At 41.5% G+C, this 22,737-nt stretch overlaps 1 protein-coding gene and 1 long non-coding RNA gene across 5 annotated transcripts in view; one reads left to right on the forward strand and one right to left on the reverse strand.

The window, feature by feature from the left end:
- Positions 1–361: 361 nt before the first annotated feature.
- LOC127416821 (protein FosB-like) lies at positions 362–6,336 on the reverse strand. Of its 4 annotated transcripts, XM_051656382.1 has the most exons (6): positions 6,069–6,336; positions 5,705–5,892; positions 3,515–3,847; positions 3,212–3,319; positions 2,485–2,796; positions 2,280–2,345 (listed from the first exon to the last, which is right to left on the reverse strand). In XM_051656382.1, the coding sequence occupies exons 1-6, from the start codon at positions 6,130–6,132 to the stop codon at positions 2,280–2,282; spliced, it is 1,071 nt and encodes a 356-aa protein (XP_051512342.1). In that variant the 5' UTR covers positions 6,133–6,336. The 4 variants fall into 4 exon arrangements, with proteins under 4 accessions (XP_051512339.1, XP_051512341.1, XP_051512340.1 ...); XM_051656379.1 differs by having other exon boundaries at positions 362–2,796; XM_051656381.1 differs by having other exon boundaries at positions 362–2,796; positions 5,705–5,914.
- A 610-nt stretch (positions 6,337–6,946) lies between these two features.
- The window catches only part of LOC127416846 (uncharacterized), a 30,242-nt gene continuing 14,451 nt past the window's right edge, over positions 6,947–22,737 (forward strand). The window contains exon 1 of the long non-coding RNA XR_007893193.1: positions 6,947–7,082. This is a non-coding gene — a long non-coding RNA (uncharacterized LOC127416846). The remainder of the gene's footprint in view (positions 7,083–22,737) is intronic.

Here is a 22,737-nt window from a genome sequence, read left to right on the forward strand (position 1 = left end):
TATATCACTATATGTGCCACAGTTTGAATACAGTCATCAATACAATTACACATTTTGTATGAAAGGCAGTGACAATGCTTTTCATATTAAGGGAAAGGCAGACTGTTATTATTTATTACAATATATTTTTGTTCTTTTAGAAAAATATCTATGTTTAAACCAAAACCAAGTGCATCAAGCTCTCCCTTGTATCTTCATTGACAAAAATAACATTTTCTGAACACTCATACATTACAATCATTGTAGATATATATATATATATGTATATTTGTGTGTGTGTATAATATATATATATATATATATATATATATATATATATATATACACACACACACACACACACACACAAACACACATAATAGATATTTTATATATTTTATACATAGTTTATAACATAAAAACATTCATAGTACACAACATGTCTTTTTAGTTGCCAACATGAGATAACTATGAAATAAAAATAATAACAATAATTGTGATAATTGCAATAAGACAACAGTAACAGAGAGAAGGAGCAGCAATCGGGCCCCACAAAATTCTTCCATTTGGCAGCAACGGCACAATCAAGAGCAAAAGAGAAAAAGCATAATAAAAAATCAGTAACTCAAAACATTAAAAAAACATTAACATTCACAGGAAAGTAAAAGGTTCATATTCATAGCACTTCCCATCCTTTCGGCCACTGTTACACCTCTTCCTTCTGTCAGTAGCCAGCGTTTGTGCTTTTTTTCACTTTAACAACCCCCTTAAAGAAATAAATAAACTGGAGATGTAGTCCTCTGTGACATCCATTCATAATCAAAGCCTAGAGCTGTGCTAAACCAGATCCACAACTCAAAGACTATGTCAAGGACATTTAGAAGAGGCCACTCATCCAAAACCATGAGGTTGTGTAAATCTTTAGTCTTTTTAATGCTCTTCAGACCCAGACACTGACTGACACTAATGCTGACACTATCGCATATCGCACTATTTTTTTTTTTTTTTTTTTTTGATTAGAGTTAATACTATCATTAAAACACAGAATGAAACATACAAAACGAACCTCTAATTTTCTCAACAACGGCAAAAGGGTATGACATTGTGTCAAAGCTCTCCAGAAATATAAGGACCAGCAGGATGTGACATATGGCACTGCTGTTGAGCAGGTCAGATGAATACTATCAATCCAACAGAATGAGATTCTTATTTCTCACAATCTCATACCTGCAGATTCCAATGCCTCTCTTAGCACCTGCCTGTAGAAGCTCCTTTGCTGGCCATGCCAAAGTCTACACTATGTCTTCACTCATCCAATCAAATCCTCATTGCTGAGAAAATATAAAGAGTTCCGTGCCTTTGGCCTGTATAGCATCTGAAATGGCATTTGCTGATGTTTGATCTGCGTGCTGTGGCTGGTTTGTTTAGATGTTTTGAAATGTCTGCTCATTGTGAAAGGCTCTGAGTTTCCACTATGCAGTGCAGCAGGCTGGTCCATGCGAGGGGAGTTTGTGGTGTTGGGATGGGCTGGCACTCACTCAAGGTTCCATGGGCTTTCAGGGTCCAGCGGGCTCTCAGGGGCTGAAGACTTCAGAGAGAACCAGAGGTACATAGAGACAGGAGAGAGGAGAAACAGGTGTGGAGATGGACAACGGAGGAAAAATAAAGAGATAGATAGGTAGCTAGAGAGTATGTGGCAATGTCCTTTTGTGATAGAAGTCAGAGGTGTGGATGAACTGGATGAAGAGAGAAGTGTAGCAAGGCAATCTGACCCAATAAAGACAAAACCCACAAAAGCCACAACAGTTCTTCGCTGCCTTTTTCTGCTTAGTCAAATACACTGCAGGCAACTGGCATGGATAGAGAGAGAAGGAGGGAGATGGTACACCAATGTAAGATGGAGCAAGAAAAGATATAAGCAAGGGGGAGTGTGCTAATGTGTTTTTATTATTACTGTATGTGTCACAAACCTATGACAATTTAAGTGTGTGAGAGCATGTGTGTATGGGCCAGTGACTCATCTCGATATTAAGTCTGAATTCATTGTGAATTAATATACACTTACATCATCTGATGAAGTCATTTAGATGCTAACGCATCTTAATTTTAAATAAAAGGGCCTTAATGTACGAGGTTGTAAAAGATTAATACAACCTCACTGAACATGGGTTGTCAAGCCCAGTTTATCTGCACCAGAATAACGCAATACCAAATGTTTAAATTTGTATATGTATTTGTATTTTTGTTGATAGGCAAGCAGAGGCAGCATAGCTCTCAAAGTGCAAGAAGCGAGGGTGAGTTCAGGGAATCAGAGGACTGATCGCTGCTGCTGGTTCGCTGGTTAGCGCTGGCCCCGCAGGCTCCCTCTGGGTAGGTGAACACAAATGAAGATGTGTATGAGGGGATGTAGCTGCCGGCGTCAGGGTTACCGCCACCGTCGCCAACAAGGCACGGGCCGTCCGGCACCGGCTGGCCCTGCCCATAGAAAGAACTAGAAAAGTCTACCTCCTGGATCATCCCTTGCTGCAGTCCTGGGACTGGCTGTGTCGGCGTGGGCTGTGAAACCGGGACGTGGTGGTGGGACGAGTAGGCGGGCGGCAGGTAGAAAGAGTCCTCCTTCACAGTCAAGCCCACCACGGAGACAGAAGCCATCTGTGGGGATGTCTGCTGCAGCTGCGCAGGCGGCTGGTCCTGATAGGGGATTTTGCAGCCAGGCTGGTGCGCAACCAGGACAAACTCCAGACGTTCCTTCTCCTTTTGCAGCTCAGATATCTCTGCCTCTAGCTCAGCCTTCTCCTCCTCCAACATGTCTGTCTCCTAAGTTTGGAGAGACAAGAGGAGGACACATGGGGACAGAGATTATATGATCATATGAAATGAGGACAGGAAATAAGGGTTCCCAAGTAGTTGCACAAAAGACATGAAACAAATACATGTTGCTGGAGTTTCAAAGATTGCTTTAAAAGCAGGAATGTAATACTTGGAGGGAGTTCCATTTTCTTAATTGTGAAATAGCTGAACTTAGTCAGTCCCCATAATATAATTACTATGGTTAATACACTCTTTGTTTAAACTAGCCCCTTCTAATTACAATCTGCAACAGAATGTTATGAGAATAACAAATGGGCAAAATTGACATGTTATGAGTGCAGTAGTTATCATGCACATTAGTAGCAACTAGTAGGATGTAATGTAACAAATGTAATCAATATTTGAGTACAGCATCGCTCACCGACTGTAACTTGTCTGTGAGCTCACGCCGGCGGTTCCTGCACTTAGCGGCAGCCAGTTTATTTCTCTCTCGTCTAACACGTCTTTTCTCCTCCTCCTCAGGGGTCAGCTGTGAACAGAAGAACAAACTCATCATCATATTATACCTTGTTTCTTATCACAAATTTGTTTTTACACTGATGTCTTTTTCAATCAATCACAATTGGAACCAGACAAATAAAAGCAAATGATCAAATACATCATGTTCTGAACTTTTGGCTCTGATCAAACACAAACCATCCCATCCACCATGGTCCTCACTCACCGTTTCATCTCGTGTTCGGCGCCGGCTCCGAGACTGTCGCACTGGACCAGGAGTATCAGAGCTTGGCGGGATGAAGCCTCCACCAGTAGAATAGCTTGTGCCTGGCAGGTCATAAGGATCCAAGGCAACAGGTTGCGTCATGGTGCTGGGGCCCGTGACGCTTTGCCCCGGTGCCACGGAGGAGATGAGAGTGGGCTGCACCATCCACTGCAGATCCTGGCTGGTGGTTATTGCCGTGACTGTGGGCACAAATGAGCTGGGCATGTCCACCCCTGGCCCGGTGCCTGTTGATCCTCCACCCACCCCTACCCCGCCAGTGGCAGATACACACTCCTGGAAACCAAAACACATAAACAGTATAAAACTATGCTCACCTGCTTGAAGTATCAAAGCTAAGTTTTCTATTGCCACTGTGTAAAGATAATGATGCTTTCCAGTTAGATTTATAATGGTTTAGCCATTTAGACATAGAGACTAAGGGTTATCAAAAAGCTACAAAAATAAGAGCGTAGCGATGGAGCCTTATCAGAGTTTGCTGTTTAATTAAAATATTACATTTATCATGTTTTTCCTAGAAATGACAAAGGGGTCTGAATACACAAGTAATCAAAATATTTTTATGATGAATGACTTCCTAATATATGAGTAAACTAAACCACAGAATTAGAAGATACTTTATTGACCAGCCAGGTAAGACAAGGAATTTGACTTGGCAGCTGCTGACACTGGACTGACAATAAATAAGAAGTACAGGAATAGGAATTATAAGAAAGAAGTGGATAACAGTTCTTGAATAATTTAATACAAATACAAATATATACAGATAGTGAGAAAGATACAATAATATAAACACTGATATGTTGTATCAGTATGGTATCTTGAGATTGGTAAACAATACAGCTGTACACAGTTCTGTTGAAAGGCTGCAAAACAGATTTAGAGGTAAAAACCTATATTAGTGTAGTGTGCGGCTCAATCAGTTCCCTAGTTCAGTAGTCAGGGCACTGATCAGTGAATCTGATTCTAAATCGTTCCAGTACACTGCAACGTTCGCTCCCTAAAAATCCCACAATGCACTGTAAAAACCAGGGAGCATCGTTAATCACTATGTTGCCTTACCGAAACGTCGTCATGTCCTCTGTCTCTCAAGTGGTTAGATGACAAACACAAGTGTAAACTATAAAGTTCAAGCCTTATTTTGTCTTTAAAAGAGATGTTGTTTGTAATGTCTTTCATTCATAATTACCATGAATGTGAAACAATCTTTTAAATATTTGAGTTGTTAAAAGGTTTTAAATACACTCATATATATTTGTATTTCTTTATTTATGCCATTTATCTGTTATAATAACACTGTACGTTTTGAGTATCTTAAATGAAAATGAACGAATAGTGTAATTTACAGTAGGCATATACAGCGGTGGTGCTGATTAATAACAGCTGCGCTTCAATGCGCGAGCTCGTTAACGTGTGATTCAGTCATAAGTGTCCCAATGTTCAGTGGATCAGTACCCTTACCAGTGTCCGAATTCGTGTTCACGATATACTGATTCACGACATAGGGAGCTAGGGAGCTGATTGAGCCACAGGGGTGGTTTCTTTTTTTAGGAAAAAAGATGAGCCCAGTGATGCCAGGGAGAATTCCATGTTTCATTAATATTCAAATAAAAGCGTTAGGCAAAAGGCCACGCAGCTTCGAAGACGTCGCCATAGCCAATCACCGGCCTCGAATGCCCCCTCCCCTCTCTGTCCTTAGCAACGCAACGTAACACTCCAAAATAGAACGCATTGACGTCACGACGAAGTCTGAGAAGCGCGAACTGGAGGACTGAGTGCAAAGGCGGAGCTTTGTGTGCGGACGTCGGAGAGTTCCACAGCTTTGTCATCTGTTTCACGGCGTGCTGTAAACCTACCACGTTGCTACCGGCCTGATTTAGCGCGCATGCTGACATGTCAGTATACTCTGCGTAGCGTTTCGAGTGTGCACGCTTAGCGACAGCAACAACATTGCTTTTCTATTCTATTCTATTCACTAAAATTAAAATGCATTCCCCTAACTACTTGCAACATCGCTTGCAGTTAGCAGACCAAAACTAAGCAAATTTGACAGCGACCATACCATTTTACCAAAACATTTCTTTATATACAGACCAACACGATATTTATACAGGGTTAAATACTGTGACTTACTTGCGGTGCGCTGGTGGTGGGCGGGCTCCCGAAGGATTCCACGGACGACAGGTACTGAGATTCAAGAGAAGGAGACGAGCTTCCACGGGAGCCGGTGTCGGGGTCTCCGGGGAACCCCTGAAACATCTCCCTGGAGGAGCCGAGAGAAGCCGAAACACCTACTGTGCCCGGCGAGAACGGGATGTCACCTGTCACCCAACAACAGTCACACTGAAGCGCATTTCTGTTAGGTCATTAACTCTTCTCAAACATTTGCTTTTGTACACTGTAAAAGAGAAAGTGCATGCTGAAATGTGTCATGCTTTACATGCGGAACTTCATGAGGTCGAAATTTGTGTTATATTTAAGGATGTGAATCACCTACCGTAAAACGTTTTACTTGGAGTCTTCGTTAAGATGCCCTTAGTCTCTTTCCAAAATAGTTGCATTAAGACATCAATCCAGTTCCCTGCTGGAGAAAATTTCTAAATTCCAATCTCTCCTTGGATAACACTTCCCAGTTCGTGGTACAATCCGTGAAATGCGTGTGAATTTCCCTTTAAAATATGCATTCATAAATCCATAAAATAATCCGGAATGTGTTTATTTCAAACGGGAGTAAAAGATGTGATCAGTGTTTCGGCAGCAGCTCTTCGTCTTGTGAATGAAGCCTGAGAACGCATTGTAAAGTAGGGAGTCCTTGCTCCGCCCCTTACTGGAGTTCCGCTGACGTAGATGCCCATATATGGTCCAAAAGCAGTGTTTTTGTTTTCGGTATCTAAGCAATATGACGTGTAAGGGATTCCCTCACCCACAGAAAGAGACAGCTCGATCGCGGTCAAGAATATGTCCGTTTACTATTAGTTCCACAAGATATTTTTAATTGTTACATGGCTTACATGGACAATATTTAGAAACGACACGGTTTGCAAAAAGGAAAGAAAGAAAATAAACTAGCTTTATACCATTTTCTATGTTATTATCAGGTTAAAATTAACTCATTTATCCCCATCGAAGTTAATATATATTCTCCTAAATTATTTTACAATTTATCACGTGCACAACATGGTAAGTTACAGTTAGACATACTGAGTAAAAAGATTATCACAACAAAGAAAAGACCATTTCAGCCCTACATAATATATATATATATATATATGTAGGCTATATATTAAATTTATTTCTGGTGGAAATTTGTTAAGATAATTCAAGGAGTCATATTTTTTTTGCTGAGGTTATTAAGCTAAGGAGGGAATCCCGCTTTCAACAGTTTTGACTCCACTGTAAACATTCTCACCGACACGCCCCACGGAATCCCTGATACACTGAAGGTTCCTCCGCCGCTAACAGAAGAGAACCGGTCGGGGCAGAGATTAGCATTACCAGTTGTCTACTGTGGGTAAGTTTGAGAACTGCATCTACCTTTTTGTTATTTTTAGAAATCTATATGTCAAAATAATTTCAGCATTGTTTTTTTATTTTCTTTAATAAAAAATCTAAAGTTTAGCCTATTGCTTTAAGATAATTTCTCATCCAGAATTAGTATTCTAAACCATATTTTAATAAAATGCATTAAAATCATACAAATATAGATAATGCACGATGATCCGTTGAGTTGGTCTGCCTACTATATGCACTCACGTTATTGTTCAGCAAACAAAGCGCTCATTATAGCCTAACGACTTTCCCTCGCCATTTACAAGAAGCTCTGCACAGTTCCAAGTCGGACAGTGGGCTGTGGTGACGGTAATCACAGTTAGTATCATATACTGTCACAACACATTTCATTTCATGTAGGAACAAATGTGATTCATTGTCCTTCATTGTGTTCAACAAAATGAGTGTGTCTTGTTAGTAACGTAATGCTAAAATAAACTCAAGAAGAAACTCTAATTACGTTTTAAGAAAAAAAAAATATGGCAGATAAAACAGGGGGTATATATGCAGCAGTGCACACCTTAGCTCGAGGATGGGGATAACAACAATTAGTCAGCATCACTCAAAAAAATGTGTTTTGCAGGTTGTTCAGTTTACTTTATTAAAATGAATTAAAGAAACACAATTCTAGAACATTTTGCCTTAACTTGATTTCATTACGTTCTGTTCAGTTACATTTCAGTTACAAGTTTACTCAATAAATCTGAGTTAGGACTACATGAATACTTTTTGTAGCAATTATGAAACTGGGCAGGAGATTTCCATTTCCCAGCATGCTATGCAGGCCATTGGATGGGGTGAACAAATATTCACCATGTGTTATTTTCTGCATTTTTGAGTAAGATAAGAATAGGAGGAGATTTGTTCATGTTTAATGTTGTGTTATATTGGCATTTAAAAATATTTTTTGTAGGCTGCGTTTGGAGTTACCAGTGCAGTGAAGATTGGCGCTTGTTCTTAGATTGAGGATGGACTCTCAATTTTGGTAATGTTAGATTTGAGTGCTACTTAACGCTATAAGCGGTTGCTTATAAACTAACAGTGCATTTGTTTCATTTTCGTTACACTTGCTCTCCTGGCATATACAAATGATTAATACAATTAGTTCAGTTGGACCAACTTAAGACAATTAATTAGGCCTAGATCTTATCCAGTTGGTCTGACAAAATGAAGTTTGTAGAACTAGAACAAGTTAGTTCAAACCAATTCTTTTTTGTAGGAACATTTTAATTTAATTGCGTGGAAAGGTTTTCCTCATTTAAATTTTTTTTTTATTTTTTTTTTATTTTTTTTTTTTTTTGAGTGCACCGCTTGAACGTCACCGGCGGAGAACGCTCTCCCCAGTGGATTACATTATAACTACTAATGCTGAGTACTTGGAATGTGCGGCAAACATGTAACCAAAACCCGCCAGAACACCACACACATATATATATACGCATTTATAAACCTGTTGCTACGTCAGGGAAATTATATGTAGGATGCTTTATGATAAACCAGATAGTTAGCTCTACAAAAGTGTGACAGCGAGCCTCATCTCCTAATGTCACATTGTTCATTTATGTCACTGTGTTATTGTTTGTTGAGCCATATGATTGAATTAATTTCCGTTGATTCACACCATAACATTTCCACTCCCGTAAAGAACTGTACAGAAGTAGGGGAACAATAGGAAAGACAATAAACAAACTTCGTTCACCGTCTCACATTTCCGTGGTTAAATGCAAAATAAAACTATACAGATTCTGAAAGCAAACAACCAGGCGTCTTCTACAACCTGCATGTGTATACAACGTTTCGTCGCCTTGGAAACGCCGTTCCCGCACGTCTGACGCAAGGACGTCACGACGGTTGGTACTTTTTTTGTTTTTGCTGCGTAGCAACCAGTTTCCGTGGTAACTCTTAAAGGGGCGGCACAAAAATTGTATGTTGCCCCCTGAGTTCTCTCAGAGTCAGACGAGAAACAGTGTGGTTTTATGTCTGCACATTGGACACTTTTACAAAGTCTTGACAGGCGAATAGTACCATATTTGGGCTTTTTATGGGGTTTGACCGTCCACGTAGGCTGAATTTAGTTGTGTTTTGTTGCTGTAAGTCAATTTAGCTAAATAGCCAGCTTGCTAATCGTTTTGTCTACACCACAGAGCAGCTGCAAACGGATACCAGCTGTCATGTTAGTAACATAATAGATTGCAGCTCTGCAGTGTATCAAAATGACGATTGCATGCTAGTTTGTTGGCATAGATTGCACGAAATGTGTATAAATCTCAAAATTGTCTGTTGTTATCGGATGCTAGCAGGCTGCTAACAAAGTCAGAACAATAACATATTTTTTCCCCACAAAAAGTGTTTCCCCACGTAGAAAATCTCACTAGATCGTTTTACTTAACTTCTGAATTACTGCAAACTAATTTGACTGTTTCTGTTGAATAATTTTGGGTTTGCATGAACAGTCGAGGCCTTTAGCCTGCTGAGTAAAAGTATTTGTATGGTTGTAGAACTGACGTCCCTTTTTTAAAGTTGTATGAAATCCACAACCATATATATTTCAGTTTTGCTGTGGATGATAAATAATATGCTCTGTCATTCCGTCTCTGCAATGAAAACTTGGGACTGAGGTTTCTGCACTTATCATTATGAGCTGTTTTGAAACTTTGAACAATAGTGGATCATCCAGTTTCGTTGTAAATCATAATTCGATGCACAAACTGTATGTCATAGCAGATAATAGTAACAGATCATAGTAGTGAAGACTTTCTGTTGTAAAGAGAAATTCCAAGCATCTGAAATAGATAAATGATGAGTTTTTTTTATTTATTTATTTATTTTAATTTTTATCTTGCTGTTGTACAAGGAATTTGCATAGTGTTGTACATACACTACTGGTCAAAAGTTTTGAAACACTCTTTATTTTATTTTATTTTTTTTTTAAGTTTTTTTTTTCACATTTTAGAATAATAGTAAAGTCATCAAATCTATGGAATAACATAAATGGAACTATGGGAATTATGTTGTGACTAAATAAAATCCAAAATAAATCAAAACTGTGTATTTTAGCATCTTCAAAGTAGTCACCCTTTGCCTAGATTTTGCAGAAATGTACTCTTGACATTTTCTCAACCAACTTCTTGAGGTATCACTCTGGGATGCTTTTTAAACAGTATTGAAGGAGTTCCCATCTATGTTGGGCACTTATTGGCTGCTTTTCTTTATTATTTGGTCCAAGTCATCAATTTCAAAAACATTTGTTTTGTTTTTGTTTTTTATTAAATTTTAGTTTTATAATGAAATAAATTAATATAGTGGCTCAATTATATTTTTGTCTACAAAACTAATTTCAAACATTTAAGCATACGCCTTCAGATCAAATGGATTTTAAGATCATGAGAAACATTTCAGTCAAGTGTTTCAAAACTTTTGACCAGTAGTGTACATATCAACAATGCTGGTACCATCTATGTATTTAAGATAAAATTTGTCTTGTTAGGTCTTCATTAGACATGCGTAAACGTCAGATTAATGTTAGTACAATGTCATAAGTTGTAAACAGTGTAGTATCTGAAATATAAGAAGTTCGAACAATGTGGTGCGTAACATTAATGTACCATCTCTGCAAATATTATTTAGCAAAAAGGTGCAGGATATTTTCTAAATTTACAAATATAGTACACAAAATGGGAGAAATTATACTTCTGAATTGTAGGTTAATGTGCTGCCACTGATTAAACTTGATATCATTTGGCTTGGGTGATTAAAATATTCACTAATGAAAATAAAATTTAATTTACAATTGTGAGTGCTTACTAGAGGCAGAATATGTGTAAACTGGGCCTAAGTGACCAGGGACTTGCCACAATGCCATAGTAAGGTAAACCATGTTTGTTGTCCATAGTCCTCTATGTGTTGGGCAAGCAATCATTAATAATAATAATCATTAATAAGCATATTCAAGAACATGCTAATGTTCCTATATTATTTAATGCATTTTTACAACGTATTTACAAGTACACTCGTATTCGGGACAGTCCCACTGGCAGTAATTTGCTTCTGTCAGCTCTTATCCTTATGGTCTATTTGGTGTGATGCAACACAGTTGTTTTGAAAATAGTTAATGAGTTATGCTGTAAATGAAGTGAAACTGAAAACCAGAAAGAGCTTTAGTAATAGACTGTCCTGATGCATAAACTGAAATATTGATAAGTCAAATTTTACTCATTGCATGCCTTGGTTAAATCCTAAGATCAGCTAAAGCAGGAGAACAGAAAATTCCAGAATTCAAAAAGGACAAATTATGATGTATCCTAAAGGATTTGATTCATGTGCAGAGTGTTTAACCCTGTGTACCAATGAATACATGTGCACATATGCTTAATCAGAAGTCTGCATATCCTTTAAAATATTTTAATGTTTAATATATTCTGTTTTCAACAGTGGAAATGAAGTGTATTCTTTTTTATTTTCTTTTTTATCCATTGCACTTTCCTTGTGGCAGTCAGAAGGTTAGGCAAGTTATCCCAGGCGGAGACAACAAATAAGGCAGGTGATTTGGCATGGTAATTTGTCCTATTACTAGCTTGCATGCATAGGGAATTTCCTAAAATGTTCATCACATGTTTTGTTTTTTCTTAGGTGACTGCATGGCTGCTGTTTGTGTGTTATTGGAAGAACAATGGATAGGAAAATATGTTTATTTGCATTTCAGTTTAAACTGCCCCAATGGTGCTCATAGGTTTCTCATGCGTTCATTTGGCTTTATGCAAAATAAGCTCCATTTTCCTTTTTTTTTTTTTTTTTTTTTTTTGGGCACCATTTCAGAGCCATATTGTTTGACTTGGTTTGTTTTTTGATAAACCCTTACGATCTTGCTCCAATAAAGTTTAATAATGTCGGGGAGGGGCACGATACAGCAGCAAGAGCTCATGTTTTGTTTAGCCTACTCTCTCTGTTTACGTTTCTGTGGTCTTTGTACAACTAGAACCCCTGCTGCAATCACGAGAGTGTCTTGTTTCCTGGGGAGGCGGGACATGTTTGCCTGGTTCCCTGCCCAAAATATTTGAAACTAGGCAACAGCAAGGCCCATCCCACAATAGCTCTATGTTGTTAACTTCCCTCTTGGCAGCTAGCCAAAGGACATTGCATAAACGCTTTCTCTAACTTCCAGCAACACAAATTAAAATTTGTAAAAAAAAAACTTCGCACATTCTCACAGAAAACTGCAAAATGAACATACGTTTGGTTTGTATCCATTCTGTTGTTTGCTTTCAGTCCCTTTGTAATGCCATAGTTTGGAGTTTTTGACTGTTGGGCTTATACTGGCTGTGCAGAACGGACTGCATTGTTTGCACAGACACACAAAGTTGCAAAGAGCCCGAACATCTGCAGCTGAACTGAAACTGACTGTCTGCTGTTGTATCTCCATTAACATGGAGGGTTTGTTAACACAGCCTTTCATGGCAGACATGCTCTTAATTCTGTTGCTCAAGAAAACAATAGTTGTATGCAAAGTAATACATGTATGCAATGCTAACATTTGAGGAAATAGTAGCCTTACATCATTATTTATTTTGTGTACAGTATGTAATCCTCAATCTTAAACATTGTGACATGAAGGGAATGTAGAAGTTGCCAGCAAATTATACCCAAATATAACAGCTTAAAGCTACAAGGCGTACAGCTGCAACTTCAATGTGGCAAAAATTTAGTTTCTTAAATTGTGATTTAGTAATTTAGTCTTAATTTCGGCAAAAATATGGGACATCCCGGCTAATACAGGATGTTGTCAACACTCCAAATCCAAACCAGTACAACTTTCTTTGTTGCCATGTAACAAGCAAGGAGATGTTAGACAGAATGTTAGCCTCAGTCACTATTCACTTTCATTGCATCTGGTTTCTATACAAGTGAATGGTGACTGAAATTGTCAGTCCCTAACATTCTGCTAAACATCTCCTTTTGTGTTCCATGGAAGAAAGAAAGTCAACACCAGGGGCATAACTAGAGGGAGGGCAGGGTGAGCAGCCGCCCTAGAGCCCATGGTGAGAGAGGGCCCGCAACGGTCGACCAAAAGAAACCATAAAAATAACAGTGGCCGGAGGGGTGATGAAAAAACGACCAAGGCCCCCAAGTTTATTTGCATTGGGGCCCGCAAAATCCAAGTTACGCCACTGGCCAATACTAAATATGAACTTCAAAACACCCCATAAAGAAACGAGTCTCTTCAGCCTTCCCTTTTCTGTCTACCTCTCTTGTTCTCATGTCTTAGTGGTTGCCTCATAAATGGGGAAACTCTCAGTCGTGTCTGGAAACATCTGGAGGGGCAGACAGTGTGAGGTCATAGAGGCTACCTTCCTTGCTCTCTCATCAACTGCCTCACTGTGTATGTATGTCTGTCTGTTTGTCTGACCTGAATGAAGAATGCTCGAGAGAAGCTTTGAAATACACACTTTTGGAGAAAGGGCCACATGATTGGCTGGTGTTAACCTCCCTTCCCACTGTGCTCCTTTTCATGATGACTTGTTTAGACAAACTCGACTTCAACTTACTACTCAAACTACTGGCTGAGAGCACCAAATGTTTTGTAGCACTGAAGATTCAAGTGAGGATCTAAGATTTGGAGTAATGTGCTCAGATTCTTTACATCAGAGATGGTGGGAATAAACATGCCAAAGGTAACGGCATGGTCTGGATGACCCTGAGCTACATAGTCAGGTATTTTTGGAAACCACATTGCCCAATATTGAATCACAGACTCATGACGACAGAGTTATGTGACCAAGTACACTTCTCCATTACATTCATAACTTCCTGTCAGGATCGCTGCCTCTTAGTTGTTGAGAAAAATGTCAAAGGAAAGTACGTGCAGTCTTTTGATAACCTGTAGCGTGATGGAAATTTTTCCCTGCATTCCGATCAAAATCAGACTGCTGGAATGTGTTTTAGGAAATAAACAGTGTTAAGTGCCTAAAAATGACAGATTATAAAGCTAAAGTGTGAAATTTCTGTGCTACTAGCATCATCTAACGGACTGTTTTCAAACAGATTTTAGAAACTCCCTGTCCTCCACTGGTCATCAAAACAGATAGCCCCACCCCAAACTCATGACTAGGGTTGGGAACCAAGAACTGGTTCTGGTTCAGAACCAGTTCCATTCTTTAAAAAATACCGGAATCATATGATCCTCATGACTTTCGGTTCCATTAATGGTTCTCCTGCGTGCAGTTTTCCGCCGACACAGCTGGAACACTGTCCTGAAATACTCTGACTATGTTTCCAGCAGCACATCTCTGCAGCAGCGCTGTCCTCTACTGGCTCTACAGAGTAAAACACACAGCTCTACCAGTGTATTTCATTCCCGATCTCAAGCCAGATCTTTTGAATCTACAGTGCAAAACATATGCGCTTCCGGTATAGTTCGATTCCTGAAAGAATTATTTAAATGGGCCAGTTCTTTTGAATCTACAGCCCAAAACATACGGCGCTTCTGGTATAGTTCGATTCCCGAAAGAATCATTCTTATGAGCCAGTTCTTTTGAATATACAAAACATACAGCACTTCCATTTATAGTCCAGTATACAAGTAATCTTATACTGATGTGCAAGTTATGAATGTCCAACTCAAAATTAAATAAGAACTGTTGAAATCTCACAAGCCTGAAGTACAACATTAGGCTACATAACACAGTCTAAACTGTCTCTGGAGCTGTTACTGTTTATTTAAAGATGACCTGTGAGACTTAAATCAAGCAGTGCAGTTACTGACTGGTTGTTCATATGACAATGTATAATTAAAGATACATGAGAGTTGTTGTAATAAGTGGAATTTAATAAAATAATAAATTAATTAATGAAATATGCCATTACATTTCTTGTTGGTTTAGATTTGTTTATTTAAAATATAGTTAGGATCTATTATTGGATTGTAATTTTGTCTCTAAAAAGTCTGCAAACACACCTTTAACAAGAATTGTATTAAATTTATTTCTGATTTGTTATATCTGCTCTGTAGAAATCTGAAACGATCTCATAATTTGGTAACAAATAGAAGAGGGTAGTAAACACAAAAATAACTGCATTTCTCATTTCCAAATAATTCTTTAAAAAAAGGTTCTAACGAATTGTTACTGGAACCGCTAAGGAACCAGAATCGTTAAGAGGAATCAGAACCAGAATCGTTTCCCATCCCTACTCATGACATTGGTTGAGCCAATGTTGCTGTGTCGGGCTTGTCGGGTCACTCAAACAAACAGAGCAATGTTTTGATAGTGCCACAGTGTTTCACTTGTAAGTGAAATCATCCCACACAATAGCTTGAGTATACTTGACTCTGCATATTAAGCTGAGATATGAGAAAGTATTTTAACATTGAAAAAATAACACACATCAGCTGTAATTTAAATTAAAAATTGGCTGAGTTAATCCAGCTATCACTGGCACTCTATTGTGTAGAGAAACATGAATTGTCATTTTGTTCCATGCAAGATGTTGCAATCCGGCGAGCTGAAGCATTACTGAAATGCAATCAGTGGGTTTAGTATTCAGCAGTGTAGTGTGACTCAGACAGCGTAAACTTCAAGCGCGTCAAACGTAGCCTACTTTCTGCAGGCCACATGCCAGACAGAGAGGCACAGTGCTGGATCAGAAAGAGGGACAGAGATGAACACAGAATGCACTCTTTCTCTACCTCCTCTCTGTATATCCATCAATCTCCAGCAATTCTTTTTCTCAACCCCCACATTCTCTCCTGCTCTTCGCATCCATCTCCCCCACTCCTCCAGTGCTTATGCAACAGTTGCCCTATTTTTATGGGGGAGGTTTTGAGAGAAGAGAGATTGAGAGAGCAGGTGGGAGGAAAGATAGAGACAGGAGAGAGGGGGGTCCAGGAGTGCTTTCTGTGCACACTGAACACGTCAGGTGGAAAACAAATTGTCCTTTTCTAAATCCCCCCTTGTGCCCCTATCCGTCATCACCCCACCCCCGTCCCCATCCCTTACCCATGATTGTGTCTAATGTAGATGGTAAACCTCGTTCTACAAACTCTCGCTAGATTTACATTTGCTGCTACCAAGGTCAGGGTTAGTGGTACTGAAGATTTAGGGGTACTGTTAGAAATAAACTGTGGATGAATGTTGTGTGTGAAACATGTAATGACTTTTCGCAGTATGAGGGTTACCATGTAGACCGTTGTTTTTTAACCATTTTGACTCCAAGGCCCCCCATTGTCCAATATTTGAAGACTGCGCAGACCTCTATGGTGTAGTGAAAAAAATTGTCTGAGCAAGAGTTCAGTAGACAATTTTCCACTAAAGCCGATGCCACACTAGTTGACTTTTCCAGTGATTTTTCAGGTGTGAGCTTAATTTACATAATCCCCGACCAGGCGGAGGGAGACGAAGTGCACATTAGCATCTCTCAGCGGGAGGTCGTTAATCACTTGACTGTTGGGACTCTGCTGAGTTAATGGCTTCAAAAGCTGAAAAAGCAGATCAGGCTTGCTTGAAATAGTTGTAGCCGAGACGGGCTCTTGTGTTCAAGTGACCAATGAGCTTCTTCTTTTACTGAAAAACTGACAAGACGTCAAGCTGATCTGAGTGTTTTCATTGTGCACAGCTGTATATCATCACAACCACAATAGAAACCAATAGTGATTCTATCACCAAGCATTTTTTCTGCCTTTTTTGTCTACAATAAAATGACATCAGAAAGCAGAGCCACAACAGTCACCCTCAGCAAAATCGAGTTGTTTGAAGTCGGCTAGTGTGGCGCCGGCTTAACAATAAAATTCATGCCAGTTTACAGTTTAGTTTGTAGACCTACATCTTGATTTATAGCTATAGTTGTGTAAACATTTTAATTAAGTTTAAGTTTTTAAGATATATTTTTATTATATATCTTAATGTAAAGGGATGTTCTGGGTTCAATACAAGTTAAACTTAATCGACAGCATTTGTAGCATAATGTTGATTACTACAGAAAATATTTTCGACTCGCCCCTCGTTTAACAGTATGACACTTACAGTGGAAGTGAAGATAGCCAGTCCATAAACATAGGTGTGTTACATTAGGGAGACCTAAAGTGTGTTCATTTGGGCGTACTGTTTAGGAAGAGAGCTGCATCCAAATTGCTCCGGTGGTGTGTGTGTGTGTGTGTGTGGGGAAGGTGGTACACACAGTTGCGCATGCACACCCACCCGGTCCCACAGAGAATGTCTGGCCTTCTCTTTTATGAAAACTGAGGATTCTGGCACCTGGTAGGGAAGTAAGTATATTTGAATGCAGAACTGCTCCATGGCAGCAACCATATCACCCTGCAGCTCTTGCCTGATTACCCACTGAAGCTAAGCAGGGTTGAGCCTGGTCTGTACCTGTATGGGAGACCTCCTGGTGAAAACTAAGGTTGCTGCTGGAATAGGTGTTAGTGAGGTCAGCAGTGGGTGCTCACCCTGTGGTCTGTGTGGGTCCTAAAGCCCCAGTATATATGATGGGGGCACTATACTGTAAAAAGGCACCATTTTTCAGATGAGACGTTAAACCGAGGTCCTGACTTCCTGTGGTCTTTAAAAATCCCAGGGCATTTCTCATAAAGAGTAGGGGTGTAACCCTGGTGTTCTGGCCAAATATCCCCCATTGGCCCTTATCAGTTGTGGCCTTCTAATCATCCCCTTCCCTTAACTGGCTCTATCGCTCTACTCTCTCCTCTCCATCAATAGCTGGTGTGTGGTGAGCGTACTGGCGCACTATGGCTGCCGCCACATCATCCAGGTGGATGCTGTACACTGGTGGTGGTTAGGAGTGTCCCCTGGTAACTATGTAAAGTGCTTTGAATGTAGTGTCAGAAAATGATATATAAGTGTATGTTCATGGCAGGGTTTCCCAACTGAGGGTCGATGAAACCCTAGGGGTTTGTGATGGACTGCAGGGGTTCCAAAGCAGCTTTAAAAAGATTAACCAGTTCATAGCTGAATTAAATATAAAATATTAAAAAATTGTATTAAAGTAAAAACTGTATACCATTAGGGGCTTATGGTGTTGAGTCGTCAATTACTGTAGGATGTTATGGTCTAGAAATATGTCTTTTGAGAGGATACGGGTTAAAATCTTGCCATGTAAGCTTTTTTTATTGCAAATGTTTGTCAATGGATTTATACAAGGAACTTGGTCATATTCATTTGCATTTTATTTTGTGATTTCATTGGAATGGAGGGCAGGCCGCTTATGAGCAGTTGTATAGAGTTGAATGCATCTTAGGGCTGTGCGTGGGGGTTTCCCCTTGAGGCACCAACAAAAGTTATTTTTAAGGGTCAGGTCAGGTAGACTTAGCTCCTTAAGGTAAGAAATGCATGTGACAGATTTCTTGCTACTTTGTGAAGGAGGAAGCAGGAGTCGGGTAAACAATCCATGTAAGCTCCAGCTCTCACTGCAACACAAAACAGCTGTTAGAGGTGATTTCCCACAGGTGTCAATCCTTACAGCTCTACCTCTCAAGGCCTCGCTCTCCACAGATGTTGCACGGCCACGGCCACATCATCACATACCCCCATCGCCTGACTCAGGCCGGTGAGCCATCTGGCCTGTCAGTTACTCCCCCCCCCCATTTCTGGAGAGGAAATCTGCAACAACCATCTGCACCCTCAGCCTGTGGACCACCTCGAACTTAAAAGGCTGGAGAGCCAGATACCAATGGGTGATCCATGTATTGGTATCTTTCATGTGATAGAGCCACCGGAGCAGGGCATGGTCTGAACAGAGGGTGAAAGCACGCCCCAACAGATAGTATTGGAGGGTGAGGATCACCCACTTAATGGCCAAACACTCATTCTCTACCATGCTGTACTTAGTCTCCCTCAGTGAGAGTTTGCGACTAATATACAGCACGGAGTGCTCCTCCCCCTCCACCATCCTATGATAACAGCCGGCCAGCCCAGGAACTGTCTCACCTCCTTTTTGGTCTTAGGTCTTGGGCAGGCTGCAATTGCTGCGGTCTTATCAATTTGGGGCCGTACCTGCCCATGACCCAAGTGGAAGCCCAGATACCGTACTTCCACCCGCCCAATTGTGCACTTCTTTGGGTTTGCCTGGGGTCCCGTCCACCTCAGGACAGCCCTCAGATGCTGCTGGTGCCGCTGCCAATCATTACTGTAAATAATGATGTTGAGATAGGCAGCGGCGTAAGCATCGTGCAGTCTGAGGATTCGGTCCATGAGCTGCTGAAAAGATTGCCGGGGCCCCGAACAATCTGAATGGAAGCATCATGAATTGGTGTAATCCGAATGGTGTACAAAATTCCGTCTTTTCACTGGACATGGGAGTTAAGGGGATCTGCCAATATCCTTTTGTTAAATCCAGCGTCGAATAAAAGCGAGCTGCACCTAACCGATTGAGCAGCTCATCAACCCGAGGCAATGGGTACGCATCAAATTTAGACACTGTACTGACTTTTCTATAATCCACACAGAACTGGACCACACTGTCGCTTTTCGGAACCAAAACCACCAGGCTGGCCCAGTCATTGTGGGATTCTTCTATTACCCCCATAGCCTTCATGGCCTTCAATTCTTCCCAAAACACTTTTTTTTGTGCTCGGGTAATCGGTAGGTTTGAGTACATACCACTACCCCTGGGGTCATCTCGATATGGTGCTCAATGAGATTCGTATGACCGGGAAGAGTCGAGAACAAGTTGGAGAATTCTCCTTGCAACCTGGCAACCTCCATGATTTGGGATGGTGAGAGGTGGTCTCCACAAATGACCAGTAACTCGATTGGTGACTTTTAAGTTCACCTCCGGTCCGAGCTCCTCCCTCTCCGAAACCACTGTCACCAAAGTCACAGGGACCATCTCTCTCCATGGTTTTAGGAGGTTGAGGTGGTAATTCTGACGTGCGCCGCCTCTATACGTTCGTTTCACCTCATAATCAATTTCCCCAACTCGCTGTGTGACCTCAAAGGGTCCTTGCCCCTGGGCGAGTAATTTAGAGCTTAATGTGGGGAGCAATACAAGGACTTTATCTCCTGGTGTAGATTCCCATAGCCGAGTACTGCTATTATATAGCCGGCTTTGACGTTCTTGAGCCTGAAACAAATTCTCCTATGTTAATTGCCCCAGTGTGTGGAGTTTTGCTCTCAGGTCAAGAACATATTGAATCCCTCCTCCCAATTTTCCCATAGGACGCGCAGTCGATGCCCGTACAATAATTCAAATGGGGAGAACCCTGTGGAGGCTTGCAGGACCTCTCATACTGCAAATAATAGGGGCTCGAGCCACTTGTCCCAATTTTGAGCTTCTTCGTGCACAAACATACAAATCATATTCTTTAGGGTCTGATTAAATCATTCAACCAAGCCATCCATTTGGGGGTGGTAAACGCTGGTCCGAATCAATTTAATCCCCAATAATTCGTACAGTTCGCGTAGTGTACGTGGCATAAACGTAGTGCCCTGATCAGTGAGGATTTCTTTCAGAATCTCCACTCGAGAGATAATTCTGAAGAGTGCCTCCACAACACTTCGTACTGAAATGTTGTGCAGAGGCACTGCTACCGGATATCGCTTGCATAGTCCACCAGAACCAATACAAAGTGATGTTCACGTGCCGTCTGCTCTAATGGCCCGACGAGGTCCATACCAATTCTTTTGAAGGGGACCTCGATTAATGGAAGGGGGCGCAATGGTGCTCATGGGGTGGCCGGCGGATTCACCAGCTGACATTTACGGCATGCCGCACACCACCTGCGAACATTCCCACGAATGCCCGGCCAATAGAAACGGGCCATTATACGGTTCAGTGTCTTTCCCTGCCCTAAGTGTTCCGCCATTGGAATATAATGAGCCGTCTGGAATAACATTTCCAGATGGCTTTGCAGTATTAATAATTGGGTTGTATCCTCCTTTGTCTGAGTGTCCTGTATCACTCGATACAACTGATCCTTGATAATTGAAAAATATGGATATGCGAGTGCAATGTCTGGCTGGAGGCGTTGACCATCAATCACTTTCACTTGATCAAAGGCATGCCAAAGGGTCTCGTCTCGCATCTGCTCCAGAGGGAAATCCTGGCCCTGGCACCGCCTCCCCAGCCAGCGAATAACACACCACACAACAAAACGTTTTGTTGCAGGACCCATCCACACACATTCCCCTTAATAAAGTTGTAAATGCCAGCCAATTCGTACCCAAGATTAGTGGATGGGAGAGGCGGGGACTAACCACAGCCTCGACACTATGCTTTTGTCCCTGAAATTGAATAATGACCGTCACTACAAGGTCATTTTGAATATCCCCATGCACACACCTTACCTTCACCCACCAGCTCGTATCCAAAGCCTCAGACTGAACCAAGCTTTGGTGAATGGAGGTTTGATTACAACCTGAATCCAACAAGTCTTGGTATGTACCACCCTTAATACTCACAGGTATCCAGTACACTCCTGCTTGATCGGGGGTGGCCTGTGGTACATCGGGGATCCTAACCAATGTCTCCACCTCCATCACGGGGCATTGGTCCTGGAAGTGCCCAGACTCCCTGCAGCTCCAGAAAACCGGCCCAGACTTCATGGCCACAACGCGGCAGTGGATTCACCAGCTGGTGGGGGGAAGGGTTAGGAAAAAAATGGCAGGTTGAAAGGTCCACGGGTCCGGGGTCATAATTCCCCATTTCTGGGGAATAGGAACAGGACGAGGGGAAGGAGTGGGGTAGGGAGGAGAGAGAGAGAGAGAGAGAGAGAGAGTGAGAGAGAGAGAGAGAGAGAGAGAAGAAGAGGACTCACCGGCCCCCAAATATGCTGCCAAATGGTCTTAAGCCAGCTGGATTGCCTCTGTCTGTGACGCCGGGTGGTGGCACTGGACCCACTCAGCCGTCCCTTATGGTAAGTGGCCGACGAACTGCTCCAGCACCACGAGGTCGATAACAGCTTTGGCGTCGCGATCCTCTGCCTGCAGCCACCTCCGACAGGCATCACGGAGCTGTAGGCGAATGCGAACGGGTGGCCAAGCTTGCTAAACATCAGCGATCCCGATGCTTCAGTCACCCATTCAAATAACTTCATGAACGCCTCCGGGTCATCTTCTGGTCCCATCTTGGTGAGCATGAATTGAGGCATGGTGGGCCAGCGGCCAGGGTCACGTAGGTAGAATCCCCCTGGGGCATCATGCTCCATAGCACCTGTCGATCATCTGCTTGAGCTTGAAGAAGGGCCTGGAAGAGCTGCTCCTGCCACAGCTCAAGCAGAGTCTGATGTTGAGTTTAATGGATGCTGATGAGGATCTTGAGAAGTTCGACGAAGGGCGAGGACTCCATGACGTCGTATCTTCCTCCTAATTCCTGGGTTTCGGCACCACTGTGACAGATCTCATGCTACTTTGTGAAGGAGGAAGTGGGAGCTGTGTAAACATCCACGTTAGCTTTTTATTGCACACAACTTTCAGTCTAATACACACTGTTTGCTTTTCAGCAACATACACACAAGACTCTGCTGTGAGCATCTCTCTCTCTCTCCTCCAGTGGTCTGGACTGCCCTTTTAACCCCCTCCAGCTATCACTGCAACACAAAACAGCTGTTAGAGGTGATTTCCCACAGGCATCAATCCTTACCGGTCTTCCTCTCCACAGACATCGCTCGGCCA

Source organism: Myxocyprinus asiaticus, chromosome 26, assembly GCF_019703515.2.
Source record: "Myxocyprinus asiaticus isolate MX2 ecotype Aquarium Trade chromosome 26, UBuf_Myxa_2, whole genome shotgun sequence".
NCBI classification, from domain to species: domain Eukaryota; kingdom Metazoa; phylum Chordata; class Actinopteri; order Cypriniformes; family Catostomidae; genus Myxocyprinus; species Myxocyprinus asiaticus.

Bases quoted from the DNA above. Each gene is read 5' to 3' on its own strand.
- LOC127416821 (XM_051656379.1), bottom strand. From the start codon at position 6,132: ATGCAACTATTTTGGAAAGAGACTAAGGGCATCTTAACGAAGACTCCA. The intron at 5,893-6,068 runs GTAGGTGATTCA...GTTGGGTGACAG, and splicing joins TCCAAGTAAAACGTTTTACG to GTGACATCCCGTTCTCGCCG. The intron at 3,320-3,514 runs GTGAGTGAGGAC...TTCTGTTCACAG, and splicing joins GCCGAACACGAGATGAAACG to CTGACCCCTGAGGAGGAGGA.